Below are 16,467 nucleotides of genomic sequence, written 5' to 3'. Positions count from 1 at the left end.
CATTTAAATTTTATAAATGAGAGAGGTAATCGTGTTTTTTATTCTTTATAAAGACAGCTCTTCCCTTTACATTTTATAACAGATGCGGCTCTTCATTTGTCTTCAAAAATGTGAATATCCATTATAATTCTTATCGTAGCATACTTCACATCTAGAGAAGCTGCTGCTAATTTCCAGGTCAATGTACATTTTCTATTTAGTCCAAACCGTCTATGGATGTTCTTTGTTCCAACCACTCCCTCGACATGTTTTTTCTATTTTACTAATCTTACATAATCACGATTAACCAAACATAAATTCAAAAGCTTCACGGTTGAGCATCTTCTTTGTTCAACTATGAAAAAAAAAATATGAAAAAAAATATGGGCTGAAATTATTTATGCCCAATGCATTCTTGATTGGCAAACTAGATTTTTGTAAGAAGAAAAAAAAATGGTTCTCTTTATCCTCCCTGAAGCGATTGAACATTGCTGAATGCATTTGAAAAGATTAAAAGCATCCCCTTTCCCACGTAGGGATTGAACTGCATATCCACTCGGAAAATGAGTAGGAAAAAAAACTAAAAAAGTAGTCTTATTAAACACAAAATTTACTTCTCTGATGGTACCCACATGACAATAATGATGTACCATGAAAAATGAGATATAGCACAAAATGTCCCCGCTTCATCAAGTGCCGCATTTGCACCTTAAGTTTTGACTGGTTCAGTTTGTAAATTTGGTTCTGTGGTTGCATATTCAGAAAGCAAATCAACAAACTCATTAAGAAGACGTTGAACTTTCCTGTTTGATGCCATCGCCGGAAGAACATCTTCTCTAAGAAGATCATGCTTTTTCATGCCCTGTTATGATGCATAAATCTCACAGTTAGTGAAATAATAAGCTCAATGATTCTAAGAAAAAATAAGCTCAATGATTCTAACAGAAAAATTTAAGGAAAACTAAAATAGCAGCATGATAAAACCAAGTAAGAGGCAATGCTCACAAGAACATAAGGGTCCCATGCTCCTATATTGGTATCGCATGTGGTAGATGCCATCATTCCAGGTGGTGGTCCCAGAAGACCTTCACAGATTTCTCTTAACCGAACCTCGTCTGCTTCCCTGACCAAAATTAATATACAAGAACTTTCAAAACATAAATTGTAATGCAATGAAATAGATTGTCTGTTAATAACATAGTTTATTCATTGCATGAGAATATTAGAAGGCTTCTAAAAAAAAGTGCTTCGAGATTTCTACTGCACAGGTTTTTCTAGAACTTTCGTTCTCATGATAGTCGTTATTGTTTACTTTCTATTTTCCAAATTGAACTAGGTTATGTTGTAATGACATTCTCAAAATAATTTAAAAATTTAAAATTGAATTAATATCTTTTGCAAAATGTCCCATATCCAAATTATTTTCCATTTTCACAGGCTCTCAACAGTGAATAATGCTTCAGAGCTCCAGAGACAATTGAAGGCCTTCATCCCACACAAAACAAGAATTCCAAATGAATTCCACTACCACCACCCTGGGACAGGTGGGAAGAATATACCATGCTCTGATGAGAAAAGAGAGATCAACTTAAGCTATAAGAATCCAGTAAGCATACATGAAATGAAAATGGACGTATATTATTTACGGCAGAGTGCAGTCTTCTACAACGAGTCAATCACTTGCCCTGAAAACAGATGCCCACCTGGATAAGTAAGTTGAATGCACTGCTCAAGATATAAATTTGATTGTACAAAACTACTGCTTGTGTTAAGTCGGACATGCTACTTGTCTTTACATGACCAAGATAAATAAGGTCCTATGAAATTGGCTTCTGCTGGCAGGGGTCATGTGCTAGAAGCTAGTTGCACCAGGCATAACCTGGCACTATTACCAGGCTGGCTTACAGATCCAGATTCCCTGGGTCCAGTTCAGATAAGGTGTCCTTGGGTCCATCCAATACAAAAAAATGATCAAGGACACACCATTCCATGACTATATCCAGACTGTGTAATGTCCCCTAATTGGGGTATAACTATTTTATTTGCCCAAAGTAACAATTCCACAATATAATTTGTTTACATATAGTATTCTATAATTGAATCATATAATAGCTATTCAACTTTTGAAGTAAATAAGCAGATAAGTTAAATAGCATCACCTATTTGGATCTAATCTATAGTTTCATTTCCAATAATCAACCATCATAGGGATTGGAGAGGAGAGCACGATAGGGTGCCCAGAAATCATTAACCGCAACTAAGCCCAAGGGCGTGATATAACACTCCTTGGCCCACAAGTGGCAGAAGCTCTTGTCCATCCAACATGGGGTGGGCTACTTAGATTGGGGAACCTGTCTCTGCCCTCCCAATCATATCTCCTTACTAACCCATACATGATTGCTTCTATTCTTTAGTTTCACTTCCAATAACCAACCATCATACGGATTGGAGAGGAAAGCACAATAGGGTGCCCAGAAATCATTCACTACAACAAATCCGAAGGCGTGATATAACACCCCTTGGCCCACAAGTGGCAAGAACTCTCGTCCATCCAACATGGAGTGGGCTACTTAGATTGGGGAACCCATCTCTGCCCTCCCAATCGTGTTTCCTTGCTAACCCCTACGTGATTATTTGTGGGAGAATAAATAGATTAAATAAATAATCAAAGAGGCTAGATACATTAGCAATTCTCATTATTAACTATATCAATAATATATAAGAGATTATAAGTTAAAAGTTGTTAAACAAAATCATCACATTGCATACCAAAACACTTGCTAGATTACAAGAATGCTATTTTCTGAATGCAGATTACTTATATCAGATCGTATGCCTCTTCATTAACACTCTGGCTGTTGGTAATTTCTATGCTTAAGCATTGGTTAAAGATTAGATATTGTTAAATGTGGAGGCTCTTTGCATCAAGGAAAAGTATTGTCCCTTGTGTTACTGTAGGCTCAGATTAGAAAATTGTGAAGTCTTATCAATAAGACAATTTTATGAGCAATGGCAATACTCAACCTTGGCATGGAGAAGACATGAGCTGCAGTGGACATTCAAGCAGACAGGCCTTCGGATGAGAGTGTAATGGTTGTGCCCCCTAGCAAGTGAGGTGACAGGTTCAGATTGGGCAGGGGAGTGAGACCGAACGCAAGCAAGTGGGACGGAGAAATTATTCACTAGTATAAGAGTGGTCATAGGTGAGCCCACCCCAAGCAAATCCCCTTCTCGTTATATTGTTCTTGGTAAAGCTCCCATACCCACATATTCCAACCTTCCATCCTTCTTCTTGCTTAAGGACGGGTGTGAGAATGGTTCCTGGTGGGGGCTTGACAGTCTGCCCTTCCCAAGATTGCTTGTCCTCAAACAATTTCAAATTTGGATGATCAAAGATCTCAGCTCCTTCCCAAGTAAAGTCTTCGATAGGTAGACCCTTCCATTTAACTGAATACTCAAGAATAGACTTATCACTCAATCTCTTTTCTCACACATCAAGAATGGCTTTAGGCTTCAAAATTAACTTGCCTTCATCATCGAGCAGAGGTAATTTTAAACATGGAGTAACGTGCTGTCCCAACACCTTTTCGAGTTGAGACACATGAAAAACATTATGGATCCTGCTATTAGCCGGTAGTTCCAACTTGCAGGCAACCTCTCCTATCCTTCTTAAAATATTGTACAGTCCATAGAATCTAGGTTTAAGTTTCTTGGCTCCACTTACCTTGATTAATGACTACTTATAGGGTTGTAACCTTGGAAAAATCCAAGTCCCCAACTTCAAATGTCCTTTCAGTCCTTTGATCAACATATATCTTTTGTTGGTTTTTGCTTAGGGTAGATTATCTTTAACTGTATATATAATGTCCATATTTTGCTGCACAAAGTCTTTGACCCCTGGTACATGACTTCCTTGGAAGATCAAACTTCCAAATGAGGTTGTCTCAGACCCATACAAGGCCTTGAAGGGACTCATCCCTATCGACATATGATGGTGTTATAACAATATTCCCCTATGTATAACCACTTGATCCATGTATTCTGTTGCCTCGTAACATGGCTTCTTAGGTATCCTTCTAACCATTTGTTTAGAATCTTAGTCTTCCCATCAATTTGGTGATGATAACTTGTAGTCAGAGTGAGTTTTGTTCCTGCTAGTCGGAAAAGTTCTTGCCAAAACACACTAGGGAGTTGTTGTCTCTGTCACTGATGATGTTTCTAGGTAGGCCATGTAATCCGAAAATTTCCTTGAAGAAAAAATCGGCTATTTGAGGAGCTCTATAATCTGTGGCTATTGCAATGAAAGGTGCATACTTGGTAAGGTGGTCCACCACTACATATATACAATCTTTTCCTTGCATTTTGAATAGCCCGGTCATGAAATCCATGGAACACTTCCCCATTTTTTATTAGGTATAGGTCTGTTATGCCTTGTTCCTTTGGCAAGTCATGCATTCTTGAAAATGTTTTAAGATATCTTTCTTGAGACCTTTCCAATAATATTTCTCTCTTACTCGCTTAGGTTTTATAATATCCTCGATAGCCTGCTAAGGCGTTGCCATGGTATTCACTAATGATCTTCTTCTTCATCTTTGAGCCTGGTACAAGATATAACCTATCCTTGTATAGGATGAGTTCTTCCACCACTTTATATTCTTCATTTTGTAGATTTCTTTCTAGGATGTCTCTTGCTTGTGGATCTTTGACGTATTCAGCAATAATCAAGTTCTTCCAATCAGTAGAGATGCTTGTTATGGAGCATAAGTAGGGTTTGTGGCATAGTGCATCAACTACAATGTTGTTCTTCCCTTTCACATATTCTATGTCAAAATTATAAGATTGTAACTTGCTAACCCATTTTTGTTGACTGTCGTTTAAATGCTTTTGATTTAGGAAAAACCTTACGCTGTTGTGGTCAGTTTTTACACTGAACTTTCCACAAACCAAATGTTGGAATATTGTCACTGATGTCATAGGACATCCATTACAAGATTTAAGGAGCAGAGATTTAATGCATTGATATAATTAAGGAGCAGAGCTTTAATGCAACATATATAGGCAGCAATAATAAATAAGATGCACATGGGCCGACCCTTGTCTTGAGGAAATGAAGATAAAGGTTTGTAAACAAAAATAATAATAAATATTAACACCATCTGTGGCCGACCTAGAAGAAAAAATTAATAATAATAAAGGTCTATTATGGTATTGGCCGACCTCCTTTGTGGAAGGAAAATTAAAGGGTTATATCTTTGCTAGGGCTGACCTCCCTTATGGAGCGCCCAGCTTTGGGCAAGGGTTTGGAAATAATAAAAATTATATAATTAAACCTGCTTGCTAGCCTACCTGTTTAGAAGGGTTGCAACCTGTGATGAAGTGGTGTTATCTGAAAGGTATATGCATATTATCCCTATTCCAAGAGCAAATTTGCAGCAAAAAGAGAGCAGAGATAAAGAGCAGATAAGGAAGCAGATTCAAAGAGAAAATTATCACATCTTCAAGAGCAAACATTAGAGCAGAAAGTTGCAGATCTTATGAGAAGTATCAAAGAATATGAGCAGAATATTACAAACCTTAGAGCAGATCTAAGGGTCCTTTTGAGAGCAGAAAGTTGCAGATCTTATGAGAAGTATCAAATAATATGAGCAGAATATTACAAACCTTAGAGCAGATCTAAGGGTCCTTTTGAGAGCAGTTTTTGAAGGCAAATTTCAGACATGACAAGCAGATCAAGGTAGAATTCTTGTGAAGATATATTCCAGATTTGAGAGCAGAAGTTTAGAGCAGATTTGTGATAAAGGAGTGGGCAGATTGTTGAAGCCTTTTTCAAGGGATCTAGGGCAGATCCAAACAACATCAATATCATCCTACATCTCGAAGGTTGGAGCCTATTATTAAATAGATTGGGGTCTCTTGCTTAGTTGGAACTCAGTAGAAGGGATTGGTGTCTCCTGTGAGTTGGAGCCTACGAAGTAGTGTATTTTGCCATGGTTTTCTCCTGCAAGGGTTTCCACGTAAAATCGTGTGTGCATCTTGTCTTCCTTTGTTAGATCTTAATTGTGTGAATCCTTTGTTCATTGCTTTGAGATTACTAAATTTAAAAGTTGAGAAAGTTGACTCAACATGCTCAACAACCATTGATGGAATTATTTCATGTGACCAATTTTGAGCTTCTGCATTATTTCCTTGGTCTTCAAATCCTTCAACCTTCAAAGGGCTCTTCAGTTTTCAAAAAAAAATATGCTCTTGGTCTGCTTCATTGTTTTGGCATGGTTGATTGCAAGATTGCCCCCACACCATTTGAATTAGGTGTCACATTTTGTGTCAATTGATCTCCTTCGAGAATTGATGCTACATTTGGCAGTCTTATGTCCTTGACATATGACTATCTTGGTATTTCCTTTGTAATCGAGCTTATCTATAAATTCTCTCAGGATCCTCACTAAACCTTCAGCAACACCTTATTATTTTTAGTTACAAATGATGCTTGGCGTGAACGAAGTTCTCCTTGGGGTGTCATCTTCAATCTTCCTTCACGAGTTTTCCTTTTTTTCTTTTGAAGAGAGTTTTTTCCTACGGGTTTCTCCTTTCCTCCTCTTGTGAGAGACTATTTTGTACATAGGTACCTTGTCGAGCTTGTTTTTCAAGACCCATCTTTGCATCTTTTTCTTTCATTCTTAAGTAGCACTTACAAGGGGGTGTCAGTGTGAACACATCTTTTACTAGACTAGTTTCTTTTTGTGTCCTGTTCACACCTAATTAGTTTAGTTTAAGGACTTCTCTTTTGAGCATCATGTGCATATGACACTTTTTAGGACACGTATTATATGTACTTGTATAGTTCTCACCTACCCCAATTAGCCTCTTGTCTTACCCTTCTCTATATACAAAGGTCTCTATGTACTTGTTGTTTCAACATTTCGCAATATAGCATTTCTTTTGTATTTGTCTCCTAAGAAAGGTTTTTTTTTTAACTTCAGTATTTCGTACATAATATATACATTATTAGGTAACCAAAGATTTGAAGAAGAGATAACTGAATAAAACCTAATCACTTGCAAAAGAACATTATTCTCAATATATTTTTTAGCAAAACTAACACATTTTAAAACAACTTTAAACTTTTTCATACTGTTTGAGTACGCACCTTGCTAAACACCGACTATAAGCCAAAAGACATTGCCTATATTCAACAGCAGACTTCAATGCTAGAGCTGCTGCTAACCGAGCCTCTAAATGAGCTCGAGTCTGCATTTTGTCTTCACTTAATGCCCTGCCACACACAACAGAAAAAATGTAAACATATTTCAAAAATGAAAGAAACTAAAAACTATTCTAACATAAACATATGTTCAGAAACATTAAAAAGACAGAAAAACATGTCATTAAAATAGAAAACGTGAAGCATATTTGAAATGAATTTGACCTGCTCCACGAGATGTTTCTCATGGCAAACTTGCAAGCATCCGCTTGCAAAGCTGCAAGTTCACAATCTTGACTTGTCCTTACAGGCAAAGTACTTGAGAAATTTGATGCAGGGAAGCAATCATCCGCAACCCTTAGCCAGCATCTCATACTGACATGGAAAATAAATGCATGACGGGTAGCAAGAACAACAAGTGGATTTCCAGACTTTGAAAACCTGGCAGATATGACTTTTATTGTTCCTGTTAAGAAAGTAGATTAATACAGGAAACAGAACCATAAACACCATCCAGTCCATCTGTTTATCTAAAGTAGGTTAATGCCAAGAAAACCATATTAATGCCATTCTGTTGTCTGCTACTGAAACTGGCTCCATTGTAAGAGGAAATGAATTCAAAAGTCTACCTGAACCCTTTGTAGAAGAATCTGTGGCTGAAGCAACAAGAGGAGCGAGAGAATCATGTGCAAGGCAATTCCAATGAAATACATCCCAGAGATACATTGAGCCCCTCTGTGTAAGCAGAAGTAATTTCCATCCCTCATCACAGTCTATGAATGTTGGTGCAGAACCTACCATCATGGTTGGCAAGGCTCTCCTTCCACATTTTGTGTAAACCTTCAAAGATTACGAGGGTAACAGTCATACACCAAGTTTAACACAATATCACAAGAGCATTCTCTAGCAATGTCCAAATGTTAGCAACTTTTTAAGAACCAGCATTGCGGGACATGGGACATTTCATAAGATTTCAAAATTTTTAGTCCAAATATCAAATTTCTTCTAACAAACAATTAAAGCTTAAGACATACCTGTAGGCAACCATTCTCACATCCAACTGCCCAATAATTGGCATTGCCTGCCAAAACAGTTACATTACCAGGCAATTTATCACGCCACTGTGTAAGACCTCCTTTTGAGCAAATTACTTCCATTTCCTTCAGCCCAGAACCATTTATTGTGTCAGAAACACTGTTTACAGATCTAGCTTCTAAACATGTTGGTATACTGTCTGGTTCCCTATCTGTGTCAAATATGCTTATAGATAATATCCCTTTAGGATTTTGGCTATTCAACACAGTAACAAGCTCAGAATGCATCAGATTTCCTTTAGCATCACGATCTATAGAAAGTTGATCCGTCTCTATTGTTAGAGACTCGTTAATACAAGCCCTTGCAGAAAACACTGAAGGATTTTCACTTCTAGAATGGGATTGCTTCGCGTGCTCACTTCCTCCTGCAAGAAAAGGCCGCTTCTGCCCAGCTACTGTACCTCCATTATCACTGAGTCCTAACTGATGGTCATCCTTTCTTTGACCAAATTTTGGAGAACCCAATTCAGGCATAGCCCCATGTGCTCCATTAGAATCCTGCTGCATAGGAACACCAACTGCTTCTGGAATAATCCTCTTACGGCCATCCGGTCGCCTGTACTCTCTTTGCTTCACAGGACTGGTAACCTTGGTAGAGTTGTTTTTATTTAGAACACCTGCAACTGAACCACTAGTCTTTTTTCCAACATCTAAAGCCTTAATATCAGAGTTCTTTGTTGCCAGCTGCCCCTCATTTGAATTAACAGGATTACTATATGACTTCCCAGCCAAACTGCTACGTTGTGCAGTAGTATTAGCCTTTTTGCTAGCAGATTGCTTGGCTGCTGCTGCTTCAAGCAATAGTTGGGCAGGACTCTCCGCTAAGCTTGTCTGTCTTCCTCTCACGTCACCATATCGACGACTCCTTATTTCATCCATCTCAGCATCTGAAATCCTATAACCCAATTCTTTTGGCTCAAAATGGAATGTGGCAACACTTCCATCCAAAGAGCAACAGAAAAGTGAATATCCATCAGGGCTCCTGTTTCACAAGCACACTAATCTCAGAATCCATTACATAAAACACAAATCACTTAATCAATATCACATAAAATATCAAATGGATTTAATACAGATGGATGGTCTAGAAATAAGAAAAACAATGTAAGGAAATGATAATACACTAATAAATTTCTCACCATGAGAGATCAACAACACTCTGAGAAAAAAAATGTTTCCCAACAAAAATTGGTCGTGGACTGACTGTAGTCCAGACAGTGATACTGCAGTCTTGGCTTCCCATTGCTATTACATTATAGAATTTTCGATCCTTTGAGACTGATTTCAATGCGCCATTAGCATGTCCACTTGTGTCCACTTGTTGATGGTCCATTGACTCTGAACCATTGACATGATGTTTGCAAAACATTGTATGGTTGAACTTGACTGCAACAACGGGAGCATTATGTCCAAGAAAGTCAAACGTTGCAGACCAATCACCCCTTTCTAATACTGGTGCAGAGTGGCTCGGCTTTTGAAACCCATGTGTTGTTGTAATAAAATGTCCACAGGGTGACCATCCAAGACGCCTGAAGAATGTTGATCCTACCTGCAGTCAAAATAAACAAGAAAATCAGCCATCCCACCCCAGAATTGACATATTAGTGGAAATTGTACAAAACAAACAACAATCCAAGGCCTTACTGATTTTCCCCAATGGCCTTCAGTTCTGTGTTCTCGGCTCCAGTCACTTGTGCGCCAGATAATGACACTTTTGTCGTCCGACTGGCTTGCAAGAAAAGAACCAATTGGATCCCATGCAACTCCTTTGACAAGGCTAGTGTGACCCTTTAAAAGAACAATAGAAGTTGCATCACTCATATTCCATATATGAACTGTGTTATCCAAGCTACAACTGGCTAGCATTGAATCATCTGGAGACCAGTTGAGATCCACCTACTTCAATTAGTACACACACATAAACCATCTCGGTTAGTAACACTACTGTGATCGTATGGAAATAAGACTGAAAATAATCCAGTTCTCTGGAACCAAACATACAATAAGGAATACATTTAAGACGGAGAAAATAAATCTACATAAAATTACCACATCTGCAGTGTGGCCTCGCAATGTCATCACAACTTTCCAGTTCTCAACATCTGGAGGTTCTCCGCTCCCAAACTCTGTAGTGCCAGACCCAGCTTTCTTTTCATGGATGAGAATTACCTTATCATCAGAACCTGAAGCTATGTGCCGACCATGTTTAGCCCATCTCACACAATTAACAGACCCAAAGTGGTCACGAAGAGTGGCGAGCAATTTGTGACTTGCTTGATCATTATCAACTTCTTTTGCCACCGGCTTCATGCTCCATATGCGAACCTTCATGCATAAAATTCCAAATTATATCAGTTACGCCAAAACATAGAAAGAGCTTCCCATACAGATATTCACTGTTAGAAAACCATAAGTGAACAAACAAAAGGAGGTGACACATACTGCTATTGCTAAGGCCTCAGGATCAAATAGCAAACAAAAAAATGACACCAATTCAGGTGACACCATTTGACTGATGTTGGCTGGAGCATGGTAACAGAAATCACAAAAAATCACAATTAATAGTAAAATATTGTGAACTGTAAGGTTTTGTGATTTTTACCCATAAGAACTGTAATTTTCTAAATAAATCAGAGTAAACATTCTTACTGATTTTTACACAAAAAATTGTCAAAACATGTTATTTTTTACCATTTTCAATCAAATTTATCTTCAATAGCCATTTTTTGTCAAAAAAGGGTTTAAGCCTCTGTTAAGAAGGCTCAGAAAGCAGCACAAAGTTTGGATAAAACCGTGTACATTTTTTGTACTATAGTATCAGATCACAGGAAAAAATCGCGCAACAAATCCATGAAAACAGCCCACATATTTTCCCCCCAAAATCACACTGACTTTTCTTGTTTTCAAATAAAAAATTGCCACGATTCCATTCTTCTCCTTCTCCATTAAGGTTTTATTCTTTTTCTAATGAAAATTCAGGCTGAAATCAATCCCTCTTCTATCAGGTTTCATGAAAGTTGAAACAAAGAGCTGGCTAAGCATAAGCATATACCCCCATTTTGTGGGCGTGTCATAGAACTCTTAACTATTTCCGTCGGTTATGCTTATACATCCATTGCTAGGTGGGTGTTTAAGCAAGGGCCTATAGCTGTCTCTGGATCCACCAGTTATCCTCCCTACTATTGCACCCAACATTACCATATAACCCTAGATTAGGTGCACAATTTTGCATGAGCTTTTAAGTTAAATAATTACTTTACTTCTAATTTTATATTATATACTTCTAATTTAAATTTTATTTTTATTTATAATTTTATATTTGAACTTAAAATGTAAATTAAATTTATTTTTTAGTATATCTATTGCAAATTTTAATATTAAATAAAATATATAATATAAAGGTATTATTGGCCAAGCTTCACAAAAAAAGCCGCCTCTGTCGAACTTTGTTGAGCCTAGGGTTTTTGTTAGAACACGAGGTAGGGGCACTTTTACTGGGCAACAGGTTGGGCATTCGCAGACTTGCAACCTAGAGGATCAAATCTGCCCTAAGCAGAGCAAGGGGAAGAGTGGAACAGTTGATTCGAAGGCATCACGAGCAGGTAGGGTTGGTGTTTAGGATGAGGGGCGGCTGCCTCTTTGCAGTCCTTGCACTGTGCACAAACCAATTGGTACAAATTGTGAACAGCAACCCTTAGAGCCGCTAGGAAGGAGGGCATGGATAGATCAAAGCAGCAATGATTATGCGTCGGGCCCTGATTTCATTCCTCAGTCTCAACCACTCCTACATGACGACCTAAGGTAGATAGATGAGAATGTTGTCTTCTATGCTAGGCATGAATTGATCAAAAAATTCAGATGGTTTTGGTCGAGTCTAGCGAAGCTGCATCAATGGATCACAAACACATGGTGATCTATTCTAAAGAAAGATTTGCAAATTTAACCTTGTGCACAAGAATTCTTCGTGGTGGTTTTTGATAATTCTCAGGACTGCCGAACAGTTCTATGTGACTACCAATGGAACTATGACCAGCATTTGCTTATGCTTAAACCTTGGCACCCTTCCTTTGACCCGGAGACTGAATCTTTCTCTGCGAATCCAATTTGGGTAGGACTCCCGAATCTCCCTTTACAATTTTGGTTTGATTCTTGTTTTGAAGCTATTGGCAACTCGCTAGGAAACTTTTGCAGGGTTGACAAGGGTTCTTCAGATTATCTACACACTACCTTTGCCCACATATTAGTGAAGATTGACATTACCAAAGAACTGTATGCGGAGACCTCTCTTACTACCAAAGAAAATTGTTGAAAGTAGAGTTTAGACTATGAGAGTATCCCTTTCCGATTCCGCAAATGCTTCAACACAGACCATATATTTGCACAATGCATTACACAAAGAAATGACAACAAGGCTACTGGGTGGAAGGATGTCTCCCCTCATCATTATATAGTGAAGGAAGACTCAAGCCTAGAAGGAAAGGCTGGAGTAAAGACCCCTAAGAATTAAAAGGGAAAGGAAAACAAGCATTGCCACCAAGAAAATCACAGCACTCACCTAGGTCTTATTAGAATATTTAATTATATTTTAGTCACCTATATTTAGTTCCTTGTTTAATAATGGTCATTTAACTTTTTAGTTAATTAGCTTTTAAGCTTTATTTAGCATTTAGCTTTTTCTTTTTAGTTAATTAGCTTTTAAGCTTTATTTAGCGTTTGGCTTTTTAGTAGTTCACTTTAAACGACTTGTTCTTAATTTAGAACATCGTCTTGTAATCTCTATATATACGCTTGTATATTGTTGAATACATTATCCGATTATTGAATCATTCATTCAATTTATTTTTCATGGTATCAGAGCGGGTCGATGGGATTCTTTAAAGTTTGGCGAATTTTTTAATAAAAATTCATGGCCTTCTTTCTGCAATATTTTCCAAATTCTTTTTCTTTATTTTTTATAAAATTATAAAAAAATGATTTTGCTTTTTTGAAGGCTTTTTGAGGGTTTCAAGGGTTTCTGGTTCGTGGGCGAATTTCTTTGTGCTAGGCAGCAGTTTATGTTTTTTTTAGGGTTCTAGAGATTTTCGGGCCTGCAACCTGGAGGTTTTTTTTTGCAGATTGAAAATTTTCCTAAGGTTTTTGCAATTTTCGACTAGGGTTTTGACCCTTCAATTCAAGTCGAAATTTTATTCTAGTTGCAGGTTCTTGGTGGGTTTTTCAAGACCTCAACTAGGTCGTCATCAAATTTTTTTGGGTGCATCGTTTTCTATGCCTCGATTTTTTAGCCATCGGATCTGCATTCTGATTTCAGATTCTTGGTGGATTTTTCGAGAGTTTTTCTGGGTTGGTCTCATATTTTTTGGGTGCCTCGTTTTCTGTGCCTCAAATTTTGTGCCAGCAAATTTGCCTTGGAATTTAAAAACAATCAGTGATTTCTGCTAATCATGTGGACATCGGGAATTTTGGTGTCTTTTGGGCGCCATTTATGTTGTACATCCGACCTATGGTTTCTGCCCCTATTTTTTTTGCGTTTTTTTTGGAAAAAAAATCATCAATATTGTTCTGTTTTTTTTACAAAAAAATCTGAGGTATTTTTTTATTTTCTGCAAATTTTATTTTTTTCTGATTGTTTTTCAGGAAAAATTTCAGGTTTAAGTTTGCAGAAAATTTTAATTTTTGGGTTTCTTCTAAACCTCGAAATTCGCACCTTAGAATTCGTGCTAGATTTCTCCTCCTGGGTTTCAGATTTTTTGTGCAGCTACTTCTATTTTGATTTTTGAATCAGATTCTTCTGTCTCATGCTTTCACTAGGTTGACCTCATTCAACCTCCATTTTCGTGATGCCATCTTTGACCAACATCATGTTGGAACACAATCCAAAGTTCAACAATTGCCACAACACCTAGAAACAGTGCATGTTCACAATATTTGAATATTGTTGCCTTGATCAGATTGTCTGTCAGTTTTTTTATTTTTTCCACAAAAAATCATGGGTTGGTTTTCACTTTTTTTTTCCTCAAAAATTGTTCGAAAGGTTTAGAATTTTTTCCTTAAAAATTATTATCTGTCATCCACAAAGCTTGCGTGGGATTTCTAGGTTTTCACGATTTTTTCTTAAAAAATTGTTTGCTAGTTTTTTACGATTTTTTCCTCAAAAATCATCTATAATACGCAAGTTCGCATGGGATTTGTGATTCACAAAGTTCTCTGGGTTTTCTGATTTTCGCCATAAAAAATCATGGGAGGGTTTTGCTTGATTTTTTTCTAAAAAATAAAGGTTTTAACACATGATGTCTGGTATTTTACCACGTGATGTTGTCTCGTGTTTTCCCGCATGATGTCTGATGTTTTACTGCATCATGTTTGGTGTCTTACCACGTGATGTTTTGGGTCTTGCCATGTGAAATTTCAAGGTTTTGTTCGATTTTTTCCACAAAAATCGTTTTAAGGGTTTTTACCATTTTTTTCCACAAAAATGATGATTTGTATCTTCAGTTTTGGAGGGTTTGCCGATTTTTTCTCAAAATCATGGTTTCAGGTTTCAGTTTAGTTACCCAACATCAGGTTGGATGGATTCTGGTATTCTTGGTCATTAACACTTTTCAAATCCAGGGAGGGTCTCCACCACAGTGGAGTATTCTTTTCATTTGTGATCAAAAGACCTGCAGTGTCTTTTGTAGGGTAGTTAGTAGATAGAATGACCATTAAGGGAGGGTATTAGAATATTTAGTTATATTTTAGTCAACTATATTTAGTTCCTTGTTTAATAGTCATTTAGCTTTTTAGTTAATTAGCTTTTAAGTTTTATTTAGCATTTAGCTTTTTCTTTTTAGTTAATTAGCTTTTAAGCTTTATTTAGCGTTTAGCTTTTTAGTAGTTCACTTTAAACGACTTGTTCTTAATTTAGAAAGACTTCTTGTAATCTCTATATATACGCTTGTATATTGTTGAACACATTATCCGATTATTGAATCATTCATTCAATTTATTTTTCAGGTCTATGGTAATTCATCCCTCTTCATGGAATGATAGTGTTAAGGTTGTTTTGGCTTCTACTGAAAAGATTGCTGAACAAGAAGAATGTTCTAACATTTTGTCTAATGAGGGCAAAGAAAAATTCACAGAGTTTGCTGATGAGAACGAAGAGAAGGGGGGACACACAAGGTAATTGGACAATAGTGCAAAGGAAAAAGAAGAAAAGTGAGGCAGTGTTCAATATGGGAGCATGTTCTAACATTTTGTCTAATGAGGGCAAAGAAAAATTCACAGAGTGCGCTGATGAGAACGAAGAGAAGGGGGGACACACAAGGTAATTGGACAATAGTGCAAAGGAAAAAGAAGAAAAGTGAGGCAGTGTTCAATATGCATCTTCGCTCCCACATCAAATGTGGAGCGACCATGATGCAAGAAGATCTCACCTCTTGCTTACAAAACTCAAACACAAAACATAGTCCAATTGTACAGACTCTCTGCACTCAACTCAACAACAGATAACAACAAGAAAAGAAAACTTGTTAACTCAGTAACACAAAATAACAACTATTCCTGTGCAGAAATTTAATTACAAATATTTCCTTGTGCCCATACAATCTGGCCCTGTAGCTACCTCTTCACACCTATATGCTTCTCTTGCACACTCTACTCACTTTTCTCAGCTACTTAGCCTCTGCGCAACCACACACTCAGCCCCCTTCTACTCTCTCTTGGGTTGCCCTCTTCTGCAATGCATCTTTTTCTATTTTATTAACACACCGGTCAGTTACAATCTGCATTTGATCTTTTAGAATGACCAATGCCCTTCCACATTCTCTGTGTCTTTTCACATACCCATCCAATGCCTGTTATGCCTGATCTCCTGTTGTTTTGGTTTTATATTTCTTCAATGCCTTTTCTTTCAAATTGGCAAAATAAAGTTGAATCGGGTATTTGTCATGATTTCATCCTTCTATCGATGCCTTCATAATACTTCATTTATCATAATTTTTTTAAAATTCATTCCATTATGCGTTGATGCGTATCCTTATGCCTGCTGCCAATGACAATTTCATTTGTGCATGTATGAGACAACATTTCTTCACGGCATTCTGTCAAACTGTTCTGTCTATGCGGGCATAGATACAAATAGCTAAGGCCGAAAAACGATTCTAATAATGTGGGTATGAATCTGTTTTTCGCGTCAGTGCACCAAGCTTTGCA

The 16,467-nt window shown here is 37.3% G+C and overlaps 1 protein-coding gene across 2 annotated transcripts in view; it reads right to left on the bottom strand.

Moving 5' to 3' along the window:
• Positions 1 to 351: 351 nt before the first annotated feature.
• LOC131061335 (protein HIRA) overlaps positions 352 to 16,467 on the bottom strand; it is a 28,915-nt gene continuing 12,799 nt past the window's right edge. The window contains exons 1-10 of one of the 2 annotated variants that reach the window (XM_057994980.2): positions 10,717 to 10,814; positions 10,324 to 10,599; positions 9,919 to 10,170; positions 9,414 to 9,823; positions 8,215 to 9,256; positions 7,810 to 8,020; positions 7,406 to 7,646; positions 7,127 to 7,252; positions 985 to 1,102; positions 352 to 841 (exon numbers count right to left, since the gene is read on the bottom strand). In XM_057994980.2, coding sequence (XP_057850963.2) covers positions 689 to 841; positions 985 to 1,102; positions 7,127 to 7,252; positions 7,406 to 7,646; positions 7,810 to 8,020; positions 8,215 to 9,256; positions 9,414 to 9,823; positions 9,919 to 10,170; positions 10,324 to 10,599; positions 10,717 to 10,782 — 2,895 coding nt within the window. In that variant the 5' untranslated portion in view covers positions 10,783 to 10,814 and the 3' untranslated portion in view covers positions 352 to 688. Of the gene's footprint in view, positions 842 to 984; positions 1,103 to 7,126; positions 7,253 to 7,405; positions 7,647 to 7,809; positions 8,021 to 8,214; positions 9,257 to 9,413; positions 9,824 to 9,918; positions 10,171 to 10,323; positions 10,600 to 10,716; positions 10,815 to 16,467 lie in introns of those variants that run through there. The other variant, XM_057994979.2, reaches the window with a different exon arrangement.

The sequence above is a fragment of the Cryptomeria japonica genome, chromosome 11, assembly GCF_030272615.1.
Source record: "Cryptomeria japonica chromosome 11, Sugi_1.0, whole genome shotgun sequence".
In the NCBI taxonomy this organism is placed as follows: domain Eukaryota; kingdom Viridiplantae; phylum Streptophyta; class Pinopsida; order Cupressales; family Cupressaceae; genus Cryptomeria; species Cryptomeria japonica.
Note: the sequence above shows the minus strand (reverse complement) of the source record. Positions and strands in the feature narration are given on the sequence as shown.